Source organism: Gopherus flavomarginatus, chromosome 1 (genome assembly GCF_025201925.1).
Source record: "Gopherus flavomarginatus isolate rGopFla2 chromosome 1, rGopFla2.mat.asm, whole genome shotgun sequence".
Taxonomy (NCBI): Eukaryota; Metazoa; Chordata; order Testudines; family Testudinidae; genus Gopherus; species Gopherus flavomarginatus.
Window position 1 is genome coordinate 369,124,765 of NC_066617.1, and position 22,272 is coordinate 369,147,036.

At 44.7% G+C, this 22,272-nt stretch overlaps 2 protein-coding genes across 2 annotated transcripts; both read left to right on the plus strand.

The window, feature by feature from the left end:
* The first annotated feature begins 3,385 nt into the window (after positions 1 to 3,385).
* On the plus strand, positions 3,386 to 4,327 carry LOC127055511 (olfactory receptor 52E2-like). The gene has a single exon (XM_050962606.1). It carries the CDS (start codon positions 3,386 to 3,388, stop codon positions 4,325 to 4,327), a length of 942 nt encoding a protein of 313 aa, XP_050818563.1.
* Positions 4,328 to 19,749: 15,422 nt separating this feature from the next.
* On the plus strand, positions 19,750 to 20,508 carry LOC127044076 (olfactory receptor 52E2-like). Its single transcript, XM_050938535.1, has one exon. It carries the CDS (start codon positions 19,750 to 19,752, stop codon positions 20,506 to 20,508), a length of 759 nt encoding a protein of 252 aa, XP_050794492.1.
* The last annotated feature ends 1,764 nt before the right edge of the window (positions 20,509 to 22,272 follow it).

A 22,272-nucleotide genomic window follows, 5' to 3' on the forward strand; every position in this document is an offset into this window, starting at 1 on the left:
CCCAGTTTTCATTCCTAGTCTCAGAATGCCACGTGAACTGGGGGGTTCCCTCAGACTCTCTTACCACTCTAACAGAATAGTGCTCTCTGCAGCAGGACCCAAATCCATGAATTTAACAGCCAGGAGCATAAAGTAAAACATTCAGGGTGAATCTGGTCTACTTGAGATCCAAGGCAAAATTCCTAACTGAGCCAGGAGTTTGCCCTAAATCTACATGTAGTGAGTTAAATAAATGTCCTGATTTATGTTGGCCATGAGCCTCCAGTGACTTCATCTGAAGTCACCGCGAGGCCTCTAAGGACGGATGAGCTTGTTCAGACCTAAGAAGAACTGACGAGAGAGTTGCTTAAATCTCAGATTCACAGTCTTAAAGCTTCAAAACAATTAGGAAAACAAATTTTACAAGGGGGAGTAGGGGGAGAGAAACCCTTCATCTCTGTTTCTGGAGAGGAAGAGAAGCATTAGAGGTTGTGTTGCAAATGTCACCTGGAGAGGTCCAGGAACACGCAGTCTGTGCGGTGAGTGTGGGCAGGACTGCAGGACATATAGTATCCACATCACAGTGGCACGAAGTCCTGAAACTATGCAACATGGGGAATGGACATCCTCCTTGATGCACAGACCAAAGAGGCATCATGAGGCCTCCTGGGTCTGGGAGTCTGAGACTGCAATGGAAAGTGGGCCACACTCTAGCAGATGGTCTCTGACATCATCTCCCATCCAGACCATACTTCCTTCCATGAGAAAGCGCACTATAGTTTTGTGACAACATCAGCAATTGCCAACACAGAAAAGCAGCCTCAGGAAGGGGTGTCTGGATTTCTAACTGGCCGCAATACATTAAAGCTTTTTGTCTTTTTGAAGAAGAGTTAATCACACTGGCTCCTTTTAATCCCACCTTCTCTCCCCCTCCTACTAGGTCTGTCCACCTCTCCTTCCCTGCACAGGCTGAGCTGCAGCCGGGGTTCCCTTTGCCCCCAGAAAGGCAATTCAGTCTCATCTCTCCCTTTTCCCCAGTGCAGGCAGACACTGAGTTTAACCTAGTCTGAGGAGATAGTTCTGTGAGCTGTCGTTGTGGTGCGTGGCACCTGGTTTTGGTCCTGAGTGAGGGGTATCACTATGTGGCAAGGATTGAAGTTCTGAAACTGGTGGATTTACATGGACAGGTGACCAGCACTAAAGGTTATGTGGAACGAAGAGGGGTGTACAGAGGCAGGCTGGCAGTGCTGGAGGCTTTGGGTGCAGGTTGGGGGTATACACAGAGAATTGGGCACTGCTGAGTGTTGTGGAGGCAGGCGGGGTGTGTACAGTCACAGAAAGTAGCACTGAGGCTTCGTGGGTGCTGTGACAATCTATAGCTTGGGGGAGCATACTGTAGCCCCCATATATCTCATTTTCAGATCATCAAGATCTTACATATAAAGCATGCCTTGTACAGTATCAAGGGAAATGTCATGATCTGCTGAAAGTCATGTCTCTATCCATATATGTATCATTAATGTATATGGAGCAATGAGAATTCTGTTGTATGGTGGTCACTAAAACATGCTCTAAATAAGGGAATCAGCCAGATATTAGCCCCCACTCTGAGCCAACAGCAGGGAAAGTAACAACCCCCTGCAGGGTGTCAAGCAACCCATCAACAGCCATTGTCCAACAAGGGAGCTACAGTGCAATGACTCACATGCCTGAGGCCCCACAAAGCTGTACCTTGCTTGGAGAAACTCAGCAATGCCCCCCAGACATGCCTGGACATGTGCTCCCCAACCACATGGGCTGAGAGTATAAAACAGAGAGAGTGGACACATACTGGGCCCTTCTCTGGCCGCCACCTTAGCTGCAAGCAACAAAGACATTGAGAAGAAAACAAGACTCCAACAGAGAGATTGGCCCAGGTTTAAGGAACAAACCTGTATACTAAGGACTGCAATATCCAGTGGGGTGAGAAAAACTGCTTCATCTCGATGTTGCACAATCTAATAGGGCTGAGAGTTTAGACTGCATTTTTATATTTTATTTTATTTTGGTAACCACTCTGACTTTTTGCCTATCACTTAATAGCACTTAACATCTCTCTTTGGATTTAAAAAATGTGTTGTTTATTCTACCTGAAGCAGTATGTTTGATTTGAAGAGTGTAAGAGACTCCCCTGGGGATAACAAGCCTGGTGTATATCAATTTCTTTGTTAAATTGATGAACTCATCTGAGCTTCCAGCGGGGATAACTGGACACTGGAAGACAAAGGTTCCTAGGGTTGTGTCTGAGACCATAGATATTGACTATCTAAGCAGCAGCTTACATGGCAGAGGCTGTGTGTGAACAGCCCAGGAGTGAGGGTTCTCATAGCAGAGCACGGTCAGTCTGGCTCCCAGAGACAAGGACTGCAGAGACCTAGCAGATCACTGGTCCAGAGAACACCAAAGGCGAACGTCACAGGGTTGCAGAGCGGCACGTTGACGGACAGGAGGGCAGTGCTGCTGAAATAATTCTTTAGTGTATGATTGTTGATCCAAGGCCCGCTTTGGGACCTTTCCTGGTACAGAGTGTGTTTGCGGAGTTTCAGGGTCTCTTTGCCCTGGCAAGCAAAGATCTGCAGCTTGGGTGACACAACCTTTACTCAGTTTTGTTCCCAATTGTTGTTGCTATGTAACTTCAGGCATTAACCTGGTAGAAATAACCATTGATATTTTGTGACAAAGAACCTCATATTAATCATAGTGGTATTATTATACTATGATTATATGATTATAGCATAATTATGATACGTTGTATGCAAGATGGGTCATGTAAATTGACATTGGAAACGTTATGACTTTCTGAATATTATTATCCAATTTGTATGCATGTATGATTTTTTGTCATCAGTTATTAATATTGACTCCTTATCTGTGTTTCAAATGCAGTTACAACCGGGTAACATCCATGAGGCAAGATGATTTCAGTCTAGATAGGTGGTTGGGAAGGGTCTAATCAGGGCAATGAGTCATTGGAGGAAACAAGAGGTGTTAAGAGAAATGTATCTCCCACCAGGTGAGCCTCCCTGAGAATGCTTCAGACAGCCTATACATAATCGATGCTATGACTTTTCAAGGGCATGTGACCAGGCCAAAGAACTCTGGACTTCATCTGTAATTTTCCCACAAACTAGTCTGGAAACCAAGTTTTAAAACAAAGGGTTTCTGCCATATGCTAAAGTTAGATAAAGCAGGGAGTGACATCGTTGGTGGTTCTTCAGTCCCAACTCAAAAAGACTCCTAAAATGTGAAAAGCTATAAAATATTTACTGTACTATTTGTTATAACGAGTGTAATCCCCTCTCTGTGCTTCTCTCCCTTCACAGGCACCTTGAGCATTTGTAAGTCGAATCGACGCATTAACCACCTCATGGGAGATTTTAACTTCACTCCTTCTGACCCTTCAACATTCATACTAATGGGCATCCCCGGCCTGGAGGCTGCCCACATCCGGATTTCCATCCCTTTCTCTACATTCTACATTATCAGCCTGTTGGGAAATTTCACACTTCTTTGTGTTGTAGGTAAGGAGCAGACCCTGCACATGCCGATGTACCTGCTGCTCTGTATGCTGGCGCTCACAGACATCATCTCACCTACCTTCGTCATGCCAAAGGCACTGGGCATATTTTGGTTGAATTTGAAAGGCATTACTGTGGCTGGCTGTCTCATCCAGATGTTCTTCATTCACATGGTTTCTGTTATGCACTCAGCCGTCCTTGTGACAATGGCCTTCGATCGCTACGTTGCCATATGTAACCCTCTAAGATATGCCACCATCCTCACTAATGCACAAATAGCTAAACTTGGGCTTGTATGTTTGATAAAAGCTGTTGTTTTCATTCTGCCCCTACCCCTGCTCCTGAGTCAGCAGCCATTCTGTGCCAACCGCATTATCCCTAATACGCAATGCGAGTACATAGCTGTGGTCAAGATGGCGTGTGGGGACATCACAGTCATTAGGATATATAGCTTGGTGCTAATGTTTGTAATCTGTGGGTTTGACCTGACAGTCATTGCCCTGTCCTACAGTCTGATCATCAGGGCCGTCCTCAGAATCTCCTCTAAGAAAGCTCACCAGAAAACTCTCAACACTTGCACAACCCACATCTGTGTGATGCTCACATATTATATCCCTGGCCTTTTCTCCAGTCTCACATACCGGCTTGGTCAAAGCATCGCTCCCCATGTTCATACCATTTTGGCCCACCTCTTTCTCCTCATCCCTCCTATGCTCAACCCTATCATTTATGGGGTCAAAACCAAAGAGCTTCGTGACAAAGTAGGCAAATATACCTGCTGCAGAAGATGATAGTCTGGGATTATTGACTTGAAATCTGTGTTACAAGAGAGGGGAAGCATATCTCCTCGTTAATCAAGGATGCCCTGTCCCAGTTTGGTTGAGCTCAGCATTGTGGAAGTTCACAGTCTGAGAAGTTCCTCCCACACAATATCTTATCACTCCATCACTCAGCACGGTTCTTTCCATTGCTGAGTTATCTCTCTCTGACCATCACTTGACCTCTTTAATGGTCATCCATCAGCCTCTATCTCCACACACCCTGTTGCACAGCCTTTCCATTGCTCTAAGGCTATGTCTACACTACCACGGACAGTGAACCTACTCTACCCAACTCCAGCTACGGGAATAAGGTAGCTGGAGTCGATGTACCTTTGGTCAAGTAACTGTGGGGTCTACACTGTGGGAGGGGGTGCGGGGGTGACAGGAGAAAATCTCCCATTGACTTATCTTACTCTTCTCTTTACTAAACCCACTAAATTGACCACTGGTGGATCGATCTCAGAGCATCGATCCCAGCTGAGTATAGAGCTACTCTGAGACTACCATAAAATATTGTAGTATTTTGAGGCAAAGTAGTTTTCCATTAGTCCCTGTGTAGTTATGGTTCTTGTTCAGTTTTACAAACAGAAGCTATACTTTCAGACAACCAAAGAGAAAAAGAAAGAATCAGCAATGCTGAAGTTCTTTGTCATATATACAGTGATTCGGTGAGCAAAATGTACTTGATTTTTCTTTGTTGAATCTGTCACAAAACCTGGAGGATAAACCTAATGTTTCTGCTGGAAAGTCCTTATATAGGAAAACTGCTGTCGGAATTGTGGACATTCTTCTAGAGCTTACTGGTAAGAGCTGTGAAACCATGTGTTTTTGAGATCCAGACTGTGGTATTTAACTACTACATCAACTTTGAGTAAAAATAACTTACTGCTTTGAGCAGCTGACTTTGCAGTGGAACAGACTATGAACTTCCCTTGCATCCCAGAGAGGGCTCTTTGTGATATCCCCATGCCCACAGAGCGAGGTTTCTTGTTTTCGTGAACCTTTCCTATTTTTTTTCATTGTTCTTGTGAGGGGTTAGATCACAGAACCTCCCTTGAAAGCTGCCAATTGATATACCAAATTTACTTCTGCCCCTGGCTTCCTGCCCTGGCATTTTAGGACTCTAGCACCCTGTCTTGTTGAGCCAGACACACCCTCCTGCTCCAACACAGACTCCAATTCACAGTCTGAATTACTTGCCACACAGCTGCAGGCTTATCTTGAAAGCAGCTAAAAGAAATGTTCTTGTCTTTAAAACTCAGATGCCCAACACCCAATGGGGTCTCACCCCAGATAAATCTGTTTTACCCTTTATAAAGCTTAAATAGGGTAAACTCAAATTGTTCGCCCTCTATAACACTGATAGAGAGATATGCACAGCTGCCCCCCCCTCCGGTATTAACACATGCTCTGAGTTAATTAATAAGTAAAAAGTGATTTTATTAAATACAGAAAGTAGGATTTAAGAGGTTTCAAGTAGCAACAGACAGAACAAAGTGAATTACTAAATAAAATAAAACATGGTGGTCTATGTCTAATACTGTCAGAAACTGAATACAGATAAGATCTCACCCTCAGAGATGTTTCAATACATTTCTTTCACAGACTGGACGCCTTCCTACTCTGGGTACAATCCATTCCCTTAGTACAGCCCTTGGTCCAGCTCAGGTCGTAGTTGAAGGGGAGCTCATGTTCACTCCTCATGTTCACGCCTCTCCTCTCTTTGTTCTGTTCCACCCATTAATATATCTTTTGCATAAGGCAGGAATCCTCTCTCCATCTGGGTTCCTCTAGGGGGAGCAGACACCCTTTAGGCTGCTTTACGGAGCCCTTAAGACATTTGCAGGGAGGTGGTAGGAACTGGCCCAGGTAGGCAGCAAGTATAATAGGCCAGGGGAGGCTAAACCTTCCTAAGATGTGCCACCCCTAACCTGCATTTGAGAGAGGGGACACCTGGTCTGTGGTGTCCTCACCTGCACTCTACCCGATGCCCCCTCCAGCTTTCTCCTCATGGCTCTGCCCACACTCCACCTCCTCTTGTCTCTGTTCTGCATCTCTGCTGAGGCCCCCTTTGCTTCTCCCTGAATCCTTCACTGAGTCCCTTGTCTCCTCCACTCTCCTTTCCCCATGGCCTTTTGCCCACTGCCTGTTCAGTCCCTCCTCTCCTACAGACCAACCTCTCCTCCCCCAAGATCCCTACCACTTACCATTTTCCAGTAAAAACTTAACCACATTTAAAAGTGAGCCCTGGCCTCCTGGCACTTCATGTCCAAGTCCCCTTAGCTGAGTTGTTCCTCAGCAACAGCAGACAGATCAGAAGGAGGAGTCACACAACTGAGCCAGGCATAAACGAAGAAAGTCAAGGTAAGGCAAGGTAAGTGTGGGTCCCTTACTGAATGAGGGAGGCAGCCTAGTGAGGCAGGATGTGGAAAAAGCCTCTTTTTGCCTCTGTCTTCACAAACAGGGTCTGGTTCCAGACTGCTGCACTGAGCAGCAAAGCATGGGGAGAAGGTGACCAACCCTCTGCGGAGAAAGAAGTGCTTCGGGACTATTTAGAAAAGCTGGATGAGCACAAGTCCATGGGGCCGGATGTGCTGCATCTGAGGATGCTAAAGGAGTTGGCAAATGTGACTGCAGAGCCATTGGCCATTATCTTTGAAATCTCATGGCTATCGGGGGAAGTACCTGGTGACTGGAAAATGGCTACTGTAGTGCTCATCTTTAAAAAAGGGAAGAAATAGGATCCAGGGAACTACAGGCCAGTCAACCTCACCTCAGTCCCTGGAAAAAATCATGGAGCAGATCCTCAGGGAATCAATTCTGAAGCACTTATTAGAGAGGAAAGTGATCAGGAACAGTCAGCATAGATTCACCAAGGACAAGTCATGCCTGACTAACCTAATTCCATTCTATGAGGAGATAACTGGCTCTGTGAATGAGGGGAAAACAATGCCTGTGTTATTCCTTCACTTTAGCAAAGCTTTTGATAAGGCCTCCCACAGTATTCTTGCAAGCAAGTTAAAGAAGTATGGGCTGGATGAATAGACTATAAGGTGGAGGGAAAGATGTCTACATTGACACCGCTGAGCCCGACAATGTTACAATCAAGATTCACAATTTGTCAAGACCACTGTGTTTTGCTAGCACAGCACTCTGCTAATACATTCAGATAATGTGAGCCCCCGTGCAAGACCCAAACATTCATAAATATATAGATAAAAGGGGGTGAACGAAACAAAGGGACAAAGAGACAACATTGTAAAATTCATCTAGGACACAGCATGCATATCCTACTTCCTTACTAACTCTTATCGATCTAAGGCTAATACTTCACCAATTGCCCTTAACTGGAGCAATTGTTCTATCTTAATGTCTACTTTCCTGATACCTGGATTGCAGCATTCTTTTCATTTCTACTTAAAGGCACATACAACATTGTTTAATTCATTCTATTTCTTTAATATAATTCATTTCACTTTCACAACGGGTATTGATCAACAACTCCATGTCTAGTTGACAGCTGGTTTCAAGCAGAGTGCCCCAAGGGCTCGCCCTGGGGTCGGTTTTGTTCAGTATCTTCTTTAATGATGTTTTGGGTGGTGTGGACTGCACCCTCAGCAAGTTTGCAGATGACACTAAACTGGGAGGAGTGGTAGATACACTGGAGAGTAGGGAGAGGATACAGAAGGACCTAAACTAATTAGAGGATTGTGCCAAAAGAAATCTGATGAGGTTCAACAAGGACAAGTGCAGAGTCCTGCGCTTAGGATGGAAGAATCCCATTCACTGTTACAGACTAGAGACTGAATGGCTAGGAAGCAGTTCTGCAGAAAAGGATCTAGGGGTTACAGTGGACGAGAAGCTGGATATAAGTCGACAATGTGCCCTTGTTGCCAAGAAGGCTAAAGGCATCTTGTGCTGTGTAAGTAGGGGCACTGCCAGCAGATTGAGGGACGTGATCATTCCCTCTATTTGACATTGGTGAGGCCTCATCTGGAGTACTGGGTCCAGTTTTGGGCCCCACACTACAAGAAGGATGTGGAAAAATTAGAAAGAGTCCAGCGAAGGGCAACAAAAATGATTAGGCGGCTGGGGCACATGAGCTACGAGGAGAGGGTGAGGGAACTGGGATTGTTTGGTCTGTAAAAGAGAAGAACGAGGGGGGATTTGATAGCTGCATTTCAGCTACCTGAAAGGGGGTTCCAAAGAGGATGGATCTAGACTGTTCTCAGTGGTACCCGATGACAGAACAAGGAGCAATGATCTCAAGTTGCAGTGGGGAAATGTAGAGGTGCGGACTCACTCCTGCGGCGCCTCCTGCTGGTTACTTCTGGAAATTAGCTCATTCCAGCTCCGAAGTGCCCTCTGCAGGCTGGTGATCTGCCTGTCCTCTGGCCCCCTGTCCCTCTCTGCATCCGGTGTCCTTTCACATGGGGTGCTGCCCCCCTGGCAGTAGCTCCCTGAGTCTTAGGTTCTTCACTCCCTGGGGAACCCCCACTCACTATCCTCACCTTGCCTCAGTATATGGCTAATGCCAGGCATTGTCTAGCCCCTGTGTCCTAGAGCAGACTGCAGTATCAGCCTACTCATCACTGGCAAGGTTGGGTTTGGACCTGCTGTCTTGGCCTACCCCTGGGCTGCCCTCTGTAACCCATAGTATCTCTTTGCCTTCTGCTAGGCCGCAGCCTGGGGCTTTCCAGGCTGGAGCTCCCCAGCTCCTCTGCCTTTCCCCAGCCCTGCTTCACTCACGTACTCTATGTCTATCTCCCTGCAGCGAGGCCCATCTCCCTCTACAGGCAGAGGGAGACTTTCTGGGCTCCTGGCTTCTCTGCCTTGATAGGGACAGCGGAGTCTGTTTGGGACATGGCCCCAGCTGCAGCCACTTCCCCCAATCAGCGCAGCCTAAAAGTTGCTTACTCCAGCCACGGCCCCCTCCCAGGGCTGTTTTTAACCCTTCAGGGCAAGAGTGGGGAGACCACCTCACTTCAGGGAGGTTTAAATTGGATATTAGGAAAAACGTTTTCACTAAGATGGTGGTGAAGCTCTGGAATGGGTTAGCTAAGGAGGTGGTGGAATCTCCTTCCTTGCAGCTTTTTAAGATCAGGCTTGACAAAGCCCTGGCTGGGTCAATTTAGTGGAAACTGGTCCTGCTTTGAGCAGGGGGTTGGACTAGATGACCTCCTGATATCCCTTTGAAACCCTGATATTCTGTTATTCTGTGATTCTTCATGTTAGGGAGGACATGCAAAAACACAAAATCTTTTATGAGCAGTGGAAGAAATGATCGCACCGGTCTCTACCGACGTGTATGACCAGCAGCACAAGCACTCTACTTCCAACGAAGACAGCAACAATGAAATGTTGCCTTTTAGAGACTAACAATAATAAACTAATTCAACTCAAAATATGGACATTGACTACAGTCTTTGAATGGATGTAGAAATAAATAATGTAATTATGTTATTGTTGTTTCACCATTTTTCTGTGAAACACCTGCCACGCCACAATCAGGATACTAGTATCAGTATTTAGGTTTTAATTTTGAATTTGATTATCATTTCATAGCTTTGTTGCTAATATGAAGACACTCCTGCTGAGGCTCGTAGCTTTTTTTTTTTTAATGTAATCTGTAGTAAGTATCTAACAAACACTTTCATTTGTTATTTGGTGTAAGGATGAATATGTTGATTAAAAAAACTTTATTTCAATAAATATATTGCAAAGGTGAGCTGATAGCTTGATAGAAGATTAGAAAGAGTGACCATAATTCATGGATGTTTTCTTCTCAGAGGGTCATGTTTTCTTGCGTTAAGGCCAAATATTATGAATAACTCTTATGAATAACATATACTGTAATTTGACATAAACAACCCCCCGAAATAGTATAATCGATCAAACCAGTGGAACAAACCCCACACATTCTGCAATACAGCAATCTAGCAAGTTGGCCTTATGGGCTACTGCTCTCACATACTGTAGGGAACTGGGACAACTGATGGGTTGGGTTTCAGTGACATTTAAAGAAATGTGTAACTTGTCAAATCTTCATATAAAGGATAAAATCTGAAATGTGTGACTTTGGAGACACATTCTTTCTTCATAAGGTGAATGTAACATCACTGCACAAGACAGCTTCCTAGAGACCGGTATTGTATAAAAGCTATTTCCTGTACTGTTTTCTTACGGGGTTAGAGCAGTAAACTTGACATTCTTTAGTTGGCCTCTTGGACCCATTTTAGAAGAAATGAAAGCTTGGTCATGCAATTGCCTACACAATTGACCAATAATTAGTGTGAATCACTCCTTCATCTCAGATTCAGTATTTAGACACAATGAAGGCACCCACAGAAATAATTCTCCTGAGCTAAAATGCCAGGGAATTTTATGAACATTCAGTACTATGGAAATAAATGGAAAACTTTAGTTTTCTTTTTCTCATTGTGCTCGAAAGAAAGATTCTGGAAATGGTAAATGCAGTTTCAAAACTGTGACAATCCAGAGACACAGACCTACACAAAGCAGCAGAATTATTTCCCAAAGCCACTAAACTCGTAGCTACATTTCAAATTGATTTCAAAGAAGCCAAATGTTGATCAAGTGAATTATCTGAAAAATGGGTCAGACAAATCAAGTCTGAAGAGAAGTGCTTGAGAAGGGCAAAAGGCAGGGGAGTAGCTTGTTGTGTGGCTGATGAAGGAGGAGATCAGAGCTGATACTGGCTGCTTTAGGGAAGAATCTCCCACTGAACAAGTGAACAAAGGTCCCTTTCCGAAGGTATGTCTAGCGAGGATGGATGTATCGCATCTCATGTAGACGCGATACATCGATACTGAACATGCTCCCCATCGACTCTGGAACTTCACCAAGGCAAGAGGCGGAAGCAGAGATGACGAGGGAGCGGCGTCCATCTGTCCCGTGCTGCAAAGATGAGAAGTAAGTCAATCTAAATCGATCTAAGATACGTTGAGTTCAGCTATGCTATTCTTGTAGCTGAAGTTGTGTATATTAGATTGCTTCAGCTCCTCCGCCCTAGTGTAAATCATGCCGGAGTGAAGGGACGGCCTGTTCAAGGACAGCCTGAGAGGGAAGCATTCATCTCTCATATAAATACTGGACTTGAGTGACTCCTTTATTTGCTTTTAGGGAAGAGCCTTTGCACTGACCTGGCCCTTGGAGCTTGCACCATACCACAGGAAGAGAGAATTGACCCCCCAAAGGACAGGACAATGACCTCCCTACATGCAGCCCCCAGAGGGTGCCTTGGGGTGAGCAGACACCCTTCACGCTTCCTTAGGAATGATAGAGACCTTGGGGCATTTTCTGGGAGGTGGTAGGAAGTAGCCCAGGGAGGGCCACATTTCATAGGCAGCAGGTATAATAGGCTAGGAGAGAGCGGAACCTGTCAGTCACTTGCTGAGTTCTTCCTCTTCTCCCTACTCCCCTGAGGCCCTGTTTGCCAGTGAAAAATAGAACTACATTTAAAAGTGGGTCCTGGCCTCCTAGCCCTCTGTGTTACAGCCCTCTTGTCTGAGTCGTTTCAGTATCAACAGGACCAGAAGCAGGGGGGGATACCACAGCTGGGTACAGTACAGGAGCCAGATATCAAGAATACCCACCTGGTGAAGTGAAGAAACAGACTGATAGAGCCAAAAGGGTACCCAGAAATCACCTACTACACTACAGACCCAACAAAGAAATAACAGAATACCACTAGCCATCACCTACAGTACCCAACTAAAACCTGTCCAGCGCATCATCAAGGATTTACAACCTCTCCTGAAAGACAATCCCTCACTCTCACAGACCATGGGAGACAGACCAGTCTGCTCTTACAGACAGCCCCCAAATTTGAAGCAAATAGTCACCAAAAACTACACACTACACAACAAAAACACTAACTCAGGAACCAAACCCTGCAACAAACCCTGGTACCAACTTTGTCTGCATATCTACTCAAGTGACACCATCATAGGACCTAACCACTTCAGTTGCACCATCAGGGGCTAGTTCACATGCACATCTACCAACGTGATATATGCCATCATGTGCCAGCAATGCCCCTCTGCCATGTACATTGGCCAAACTGGACAGTCTCTATGCAAAAGAAGAAATGGATATAAATCTGACATCAGGAATTATAGCATTCAAAAACCAGCAGGAGAACACTTCAGTCTCCCTGGTCACTCAAGAACAGACTTAAAAATGGCAATTCTTCAACAAAAAAAACTTTAAAAATCGACTCCAATGAGTAACTGCTGCATTTGCAAACTGGACACTATCAAATTAGGCCTGAAACTGAGAATGGATGGGTCACTACAAAAACTAAATACATTTGTTAGTCTCTAAGGTGCCACGAATACTCCTCTTTGTTTTTACAAAAACTGATTTCCCCTTGCTAAATACTCACACTTTCTTCTCAACTCTTTGAAACTGGCCACCTTGTTTACATTGGTCTCAGTAGCACTACAAAAGTGATTTCCACTCCTTCTTGTCAATTGTTGAGAGTAGCCCACTTCCAAATTCAGTGAATTGGCTCATTAGCACTGACCCCCCACTTGGAAAGGCAACTCCCATTCATATGCTGTGTATTTGTACCTCCCTAATGGATGTTCCCCTCTGTGCATCAGATGAAGTGAGTTTTAGCCCATGAAAGCTTATGCCCAAATAAATTTGTTAGTCTCTAAGGTGCCAGAAGGATTCCTTGTTATTTTTGCAGATACAGATTCGCACGATTACCAGTCTGAAATCTGCTGTAGTGCTGGTGATCACAGGGCCTGAAGAGGCTGAATCACCAGCAAAACAGTGTGAAACAGAACCAGCCCAGTTGGGTTGTTAGAAGGGTGCAGCAGTTCCCATGGCTCCTAGACTGCACCCTAGGGGTGACAAACCATCAGACTCATACACTCTGGAGTCCAAATTTGTCTGCAAGGCACCTATGATGCAAGTATGAAGGTAGGGACAAGAGCCCAAACAGGAGATCCAGATGTAGAAGTTGCTTGGTTCCTTTACCACCATGTTCTCACCTGAGCAGGGCACAGATACCTAAAATACCAGTACACTGAAATAACCCCAGGGCACCTGATCAGGCAAATTCCATGGCTTTTCCCTCATAAAATGTGCGATACTATGTGAGATGAAGTCCAGGTCATTTTAGCATGGGGAGAGGTGAACGAATTGCACACTGAGTGGAGAAGTCCCGTTGTTCTAGCTCTGATCCAGGATATCATAACCTGTTTCTGCATCAATTTGTGAAAGATCAACATGGTATTGAAATTTGATGTATCCTTGATGCAGAGAGTAGATTAACTATTAGAACAGTTCCTAGCTGTCAGACATATATTCAACTTTAGACTTCACAAATGCACACTGGCAAATATTGTTGATGCCAGAATCATAACAGAAAAAAGCCTTTTACATGCCATTCAGCTTGCATCAATTCAGGATCATGTAATTTGGCCTCGACGGGGTGGCACTGATTTTTCAGAGACTAATGCAACGGATATTACAACTGCATGGGCAGTATGCAGCAGTACAATTCTATGATAAACTAAAAATTGTTTTTAGTCCCATATCTTGGGGCAGGATTCCCATGCATCATGCAGATGGCAGTAGATTACAAGCAGAAAAGAAAGCTATCATCAATTGCTAGGCTGAACAGTTTGCAAGACACAGTTTGCCCTGAAAATTTGAGCCCCTGTTGTTGGCAAATCGTTTCTTCACTCTCCGGGGAGGTTCTCAGGCTGAAGTTCTCCAGGGTCTATTTTCTGCTTTTCCCGCTGCTCATAGAGTCCAGGGAATTCTACTGGAGTCCTGGCCAACCTGACAGTTCACACAGACTGTTCAGGGGGATCATAAAGGTCACTGTGCAGCACATCCAGTGTCAGACATGTGAGATTCATACTCTGATTCTAAAGACTCTGCCCTGCTGTCACAGTAAGGAGATTTCCTCTCTCTACTGCACGGGATTTCGGTGAGTTGCCTGTTTCTGCATTAAAGTTAGTGCTCAGGGCTCAGGAAGGGTTCCAGGGGTAAACTCAAGAACCATCTGGGCAGAAATTCACTAGCACGATGACTTGAACTGTTTCGTACTGTCAGAAACACCAAGCAATTTACTTGGTAAAATTGGAACTAAAAATGTATTGCAAAGAGTTAGGACAAATATTTCTTTTTATGGTCAGTTCCATGTCTCTTACTGTGTCCTCCTATCTGTCTCAGTAGTCTCCTTTTTTTGTGCTGTGTGGTTTTTCCTCTGGTTTTCTAATTCAGCAATTTCACTGCCCTGTTGGGAAGTGCAGCCAAAGCCTCTGCAGTGGGTATCTGTGTTACCAGAGGGTTCACAACAAGAATGGGCCACACACTGGCTATATTCTGCACTTACATTCTGCATTCACTGGGTCACTATAGATTGACACTGGCCTCTCTGAGAGCAAAATCAAGGCCCCTGAGTTTTGAAATTCCCAGCTTTCATTCCCGGTCTCAGAACACCACATGAACTGGGGGTTTCCTTCAGACTCTTTCAGCATCCTAACAGAATAGCGCTCTCTGCAGCAGGACCTAAAGCCATGATTTTCACAGCACGGAGCCAAAAGTTAAACATTCAGAGTGAATCTGGTCCCTTTGACATCAAAGGCCAAATTCCCAACAGATCCAGGCGTTCCCCCTAAATTCACATGTAGTGACTTAAATAAATGCCCTGAATTACATTGGCTATGAGCCTCCAGTGACTTCATCTGGAGTTGTCCTGTGGTGTCTTAGGACGGTTGAGCTAGTTCAGACACAAGAACAATCCCAGTTCCCTCAGCTTCTCCTCCTAAGTCAAATGCTCCAGCCCCCTACTCATTTTTGTTGCCCTCCGCTGGACTCTTTCCAATTTTTCCACATCCTTCTTGTAGTGTGGGCCCAAAACTGGACACAGTGCTCCAAATGAGGCCTCACCAATGTTGAATAGAGGGGAAAATGATCATGTCCCTCAATCTGCTGTCAACGGTCCTACTAATGCAGTGCAGTATCCCGTTAGCCTTCTTGGCAACAAGGCCACACTGTCAACTCATATCCAGATTCTCATCCACTTTAACCCCTAGATCCTTTTCTGCAGAACTGCTGCCTAGCCATTCAGTCCCTAGTCTGTAACAGTGAATGGGATTCTTCCGTCTTAAGTGAAGGTCTCTGCACTTGTCCTTGTTGAGCCTCATCAGGTTTCTTGTGGCCCAGTTCTCTAATTTGTTTAGGTCCCTCTGCATCCTATCCCTACTCTCAAGTGTATCTGCCACTCCTCCCAGTTTAGTGTCATCTGCAAACTTGCTGAGGGTGCAGTCCACGCCGCCCTCCAGATCGTTAATGAAGAGTTGCTGAAATCTCAATTTGACAGGCTTAAAGCTTCAAAACAATTAGGATAACATTTTCTTTTGAAGGGAGGAGAGAGGCCTGCTCACCCTGAACCCCTGAATCTCTATTTCTGGAGAGGGTGAGAAGCACCAAAAGGCAGTACAAATAAAAGCATCTTTCTGGCTTAGAGGTGGTGTTGGAAAAGTCACTAGGGGAGATCCAGGAACACACAGTGTGTAAGCTGGTGGGAACGGGACATCAGGACATGCAGTATTCAGATCAGAGTGACACGGAGTCCAGAAATTATGCAAAAAGTGAAATGGATGTCCTCCCTGATGCACAGACACCTCCTGAGTCCAGGGGTGTCTCAGAATTCAATGTAAAGTGGACCACAGAAGAGGTCTCTGACACCATCCCCCATCCAAACCATCTTTCCTCCCATGAGAAAGCCCACTACAGTTTTGTGGCGACATCAACAATTGTGAACAGGGAAAAGCAGCTTCAGAAAGTTATGTCTAGGTTTCTAACTGGCTGCAACATGTTAAATCTCTGTGTCATTTTGAGGAAGAGTTACTCATGCTGGTTCCTTTTAGCCTCCACGTCCTCTCTCCTTCCTGCCAGGCCTGTTCCCCTCACCTTCCCTGCACCTTCCCTGAGCTGTTACCAGGGTTCCCTTTGCCTCCAGAAAAGCAGTTCAGTCTCATCTCCCCCTTTTTCCTGTTGCAGGCAGACACTGAGTTGAACCTTGTCTGAGGAGGTATGTCTGTGAGACGTCGCTGTGGTGTGTGGCACCTGGTTTTGGTCCTGGGTGAGGGGTATCCCTATGTGGCAGGGATGGAAGTTCTGGGCGTGGCGGAATACATGGACAGGTGACCAGAACCAGAGGTTGTGGGGCAGGGAGTAGAGTGTACACAGCGAGGCTGGGAGTGCTGGAGGCTGTGGGTGCCGGCAGCAGATACACAGAGAAGCGGGCACTGCTGAAAGTTGTGGAGGCAGGCAGGGGATGTACAGTGACAGGAGAGTAGCACTGAGGCTTTGTGGGGGCTGTGACATTCTATACTTAACCCCCATATTCCTCATTTTCATATAATCATGATCTTACATATAAACCATACCTTGTAAGGTATTAGGGGAATGGTTATGATCTGCTGAAAGTCATTTCTCTTTCCATATACGTGTATCATTAATGCATATGAAGTTATGAGAACTGTGTTGAATGGTTGTCACTAAAACAAGCTGTAAGTTGGGGAATCAGCCAGATATTAACTCCCCAGAGGCAACAGCAAGGAAAGTAACAAGCGCCCCAGGCGGGGTGTCAAACAACCATCAACAGCCATTGTCCAGCAAGGGAGCTACAATGCAATGACTGACCTGCCTGAGACCCCACCAGGGGAATTGCTCAGCCTTGCTTGGAGAGACTCAGCAATGCCCCCCAAACATGCCCGGACTTGTGCTCCCAAAGCACATGGACTGAGGGTATAAAACAGACAGATACTGGGCCCTTCTCCTGCCCCCACCTTCACTGTAAGCAACTACGACATTGAGAAAAAGACAAGACACAAACAGGGGAGATTGGTCCAGGTTTAAGGAACAAACCTGTATATTAAGGACTGCAATATCCAGTGGGGTGAGAAAAACTGCTTAACCTAGATGTTGCCCAGTCTAGTAGGGTTTAGCTTAGACTATATTTTTATATTTTATTTTATTTTGGTAACCACACTGACTTTTTGCCTATTACTTAATATCATGTAAAATTGAACTTTGTAGTTAATAGATTTTTTTGTTTATTCTACCTGAAGCAGTGTGTTTGGTTTGAAGTGTGTCAGAACCTCCCCTTGAGATAACAAGCCTGGTGCATATCATTTTCTTTGTTAAATTGATGAACTCATATAAGCTTGCAGTGTCCAGCAGGCATAACCAGACACTGCAAAATGGAGGTTCCTAGGGTGTGTCCGGGACCGGAGATATTGGCTACTGTCATTCACTTGCACGATCCAAGGAGCAGATCACATGACAGCAACTGTGTGTTGAACAGCCCAAGAGTGGGGTTCTCACAGCAGAGCAGGGTCTGTCTGGCTCCCAGAGTCAAGGATTGGAGTGAGGTAGCAGATCACCAGTCAGATAATGCCAGAGGATCATCACAGGAATGGCGTGTAGACGAACAGGTGGGCAGTACTACTGAAATTAATTTGTTCTTTGTGATTGTTGGTCCAAGGCCAGTGTTGGGACCTTTTCTGGGGAGTTTCAGGGTCTCTTTGCCCTGGCAAGGCTCAGAACTGCAGTCTAGGCGTCACAACCTTTACTCAGTTTCCAGTTCTTGTTGGTGTTATGTAACTTCAGGCATTTCACTGGTAGAAATAACCATTGATCTTTTTGTAACTCTATGTCTCATATTGTTCATAGTGATATTATTATGATATGATTATATGATTACAGTATAATTATGATACAACATATGCAAGATGGGTCATGGCCGATGTCACTGAAAAAGTTATGACTTTCTGAATATGATTATCCTATTTGTATACATGTATGATTTTTGTCTGAAGTTATGAATATTGACTATGTATCTGTATTTCAAATGTAGTTACATCTGGGTAACATACACTAAGCAAGATGGTTTCAGTCTAGATAGCTGGTTGGGAAGGGCCTATTGAGGGCAATGAACTATTAGGGAAAACAATAGGCCTTAGGAGAAACTTATCTCTTACTCAATGAGCCTTCCTGAGAACACTTCAGACAGCTTATAATTAATGGATGCTATGACTCCACAGGGGAGTCTGTACTTTTCCCGCAAACTGATCTTGGAACCAAGTTTTAAAACAAAGATTTCTCCCCATATGCTAAAGTTATATCAAGCAGGGAATGACACTGTTGGTGGTTCTTCACTCCCCACTCAAGAAGACTCCTAGAATGTTAATATCTATAAAATATTTACCGTACTTGTCAGAGTCCCTGCCTACATTGAACTCTGGGGTACAGATGTGGGGACTCACATGAAAGACTCCCTAAACTTATATTCTACCAGCTTCGGTCAAAAATTTCCCTAAGGCACAAATTCCTTTCCTTGTCCTTGGACAGTATTGCTGCCATCACCAAGTGATTTACACAAAAATTCAAGGGAGGATCACTTGGAATCCCTATCCCCCCCACCAAATATCCCCCAAGCCCCTTCACCCACTTTCCTGTTTAGGCTTGAGAATAATATATGAACTAATTTCCTTAGCAATGTGAGTAGAGACCAGACCCTTATCTTTATGACACTAAAATCGATCAGGGTCTTAAAAGAAGAATTTTATTATAAAGAAAGAAGTAAAAGAATCACACCTTCAAAATCAGGATGAAAGTTTACTTTACAAGGTAATAAAAAGATTTGAAACACAGAGGGCTCCCCTCTGGACTCAGCTTCACAGTTACAAAACCAGAAATGAAACTACCCCTTTAGCATATGGAAAATTCACAAGCAAAAGCAAAAGATAACCTAATGCATTTCCTTGCCTTATTTACAATGTTTGTAATTTTATATGGACCATTTCAGGTATGTTTTCAGGAGATGTTGTACCTGCCTGGTCTCTCTCTCCGTCCGGAGAGGGAACAAACAACGAGAGCCACAAACAAAACCTCCACCCCCCACCCTCAAATTTTGAAAGTATCTTCTTTCCTTATAGGCCCTTCTGGTCAAGTGCCAACTAGGACATTTGAGCTTCTTAATCCCTTATAGGTTAAGCGATTCAGTACAGCTGTCCAGGAGGAATTTTATGCTACTCTTATCTCTATGTTTATGATAGTACGATTTGTTATAAAGCATGTAAACCCCATCACTCTGCTTCTCTCCCTTCACAGGCAACTTGAGCATTTCTGAATCATATCGACACATTGACCACTTCATGTCAGCTTTCAACCTTACCTATTCTGACCCTTCAACATTCACCCTAACAGGCATCCCTGGCCTGGAAGCTGCTCATGTCTGGATTTCCATCCCTTTCTCTACATTCTACATTATCGGTCTGTTGGGAAATTTCATGCTTCTGTGTGTTGTAGGTAAGGAGCAGACCCTGCACAAGCCGATGTACACGCTGCTCTGCATGCTGGCGCTCACAGACATTGCCACACCTACCTTCGTCGTGTCAAAGATGATGGGCATATTTTGGTTCAATTTGAAAGGCATTACTATGGCTGGCTGCCTCACCCAGATGTTCTTCCTTCACATGGTTTCTGTTATGCACTCAGCCATCCTTGTGACAGTGGCCTTTGATCGTTATGTTGCCATATGTAACCCTCTGAGATACCTCACCATCCTCACCAACACACGAATAGCTAAGCTAGGGCTTGTGGGTTTGATAAGAGCTGTTCTCTTCATTCTGCCTCTGCCCCTACTCCTGAGCAGACAGCCATTCTGTGCCAACCGCATTACCCACACGCAATGCGAGTACATAGCTGTGGCGAAGATGGTATGTGGGGACATCACAGTCACCAGGATATATGGCTTGGCGCTAATGTTTGTAATCAATCGGTTTGACCTGACACTCATTGCCCTGTCCTATGGTCTGATTATCAAGATCATTCTGAGAATCTCCTCTAAGAACGCCCACCAAAAAGCCCTCAACACCTGCACAGCCCACATCTGTGTGATGCTGACATATTATACCCCTAGCCTCTTCTCCAACCTGACACATCCGTTCAGTCAAGGCATTGCTCCCCACATTCGCATCATCTTGGCTGACCTCTGTCTCCTCATTCCTACTATGCTCAACCCTATCATTTATGGGGTCAAAACTAAAGAGCTTCATGACAAAGTAGGCAAATACACCTGCTGCAGAAGGTGATCTCCTGTGGCCACTGACTTGAAACCTGTGTGACAAGATGGGGAAGGGATATTTCCTCATTAATCAAGGGTGCCCTGTCCCAATTTGGTTGAGGTCAGCATGATGGAAGTTCACAGTCAGAGAATTCCTCCCACCCAATGCCTGATAATTCTATCACTAAGCATTGTTCTCTGTGGTGCTGAGTTTCCTCTCTCTGACCATCACCTGACCTCTTTCATTGTAACCCATCATCCTCCAATCCCCACACACCTTGTTACTCAGCCTCTCTGGGACTCTAAGACTATGTCTACACTACTGCAGTAAGTCGACCTACTTTACGCAACCCCAGCTACATGAATAAAGTAGCTAGAGTCGATGTACATTAAGGTCGAGTTACCACGGGGTCTACACTGGAGGGGGGTCTCCCGTCGACTTACCTTACTCTTCTCATTGTGGGTAGAGTACAATGGTTAGACCCACTAAATCGACCACCGGTGGATCTATCTCAGAGCGTCAGTCCTGGCTGCAGTGTAGATGTACCCTAAGACTACCATAAGATACTGTACCATTTTCATGGAAAGTGGTTTTCCATGAGTCTTTGTGTGGTCAGGGGTTTTGTTCAGTTTTACAAACAGAAGCTACACTTTCAGATATAGCCAAAGAGAAAATGAAAGAAACACCAATGATGAACTTCTTTATCGTATGTACGGTGGTCCGGTGAGCAAAATTTACCTGATTTTTCTATGTTGAATCCATCAAGAAATCTGGAGGAAAATCCTAATATTTCATTTGGAAAGTCCTAATACAGGAGAACCACGGTAGGAATTGAGGACATCCTGCTAGCACTTGTTTGTGTGTGTTTCCTGTGCGGTTTTATCATGGGGTTAGAGCAGTAAACCTGGCATTGTCTAGCTGGCCTCTTGAACCTATTTCATAACAAATGAAAGCTTGATCAAGTAACTGACTACAAAATTGACCAATAACAAGTGTGAATCACTCCTTCCTCTCAGATTCAGTATTCAGACACAATGAAGGCACCTACAGAAATAATTCTCCTGAGCCAAAATGCTAATGAAGTGTATGAGACTCCAGAATTAACGAAATTAATGGAAAATTTTAGTTTTTTTTTCTCATTGTTCTCCAAATAAAAATTCTGGAAATAGTAAATGGTGGTTCCAGACCTCTACAATTCAAAGACACGCATCTATACAAAGCAGTAGGATTACTGCCCAAATGCATTGAACTTCTAGCTACATTTCAAATTGAGTTAAAAGAAGCCAAACATTCATCAAGTAAATTATCAGGACAATGGGGCAGAGAAATCAAGTCTGAAAAGAGTGCTTGAGAAAGACTAAAAGGCATGGGAGTAGTTCATTTTGTGTTCAATCAGGAAGGAGAGCAGACCTGCTACTGGCAGTTCCAGGGGAGATGACCTGAGAGAAGGTAGAATCTCCCCATGAACAACTGCCCCAAAGTCCCTCAGTGAGGGAAGGAAGGGCTTGCTGCTGGGACAGCCTGAGAGGGAAGCATTCATCTCCCATATGAATGCTGGTCTTGATTTATCCACTTTATTTGTTGTTTGGACTACTCCAGCAGGGAAGAGCTCTGGGACTGAGCTGGCCATACCACAGGAAGAGGCAGTTGTTGCCCGAGAAGACAGAATAAAGACCTTGTTACATGAAACCACTGTTACCTTGGTAACTTGTATTCAATCTCCTGAAATTTCCTTGTAGGAAGTGAAATCTCACCCCAGAATGAATTCTGCTTCCTGACAGTTTATTGGAG

What these genes read in the sequence shown, in the direction of transcription:
- LOC127055511 (XM_050962606.1), top strand. Translation starts at nt 3,386, where the DNA reads ATGGGAGATTTTAACTTCACTCCTTCTGACCCTTCAACATTCATACTA.
- LOC127044076 (XM_050938535.1), top strand. Translation starts at nt 19,750, where the DNA reads ATGTACACGCTGCTCTGCATGCTGGCGCTCACAGACATTGCCACACCT.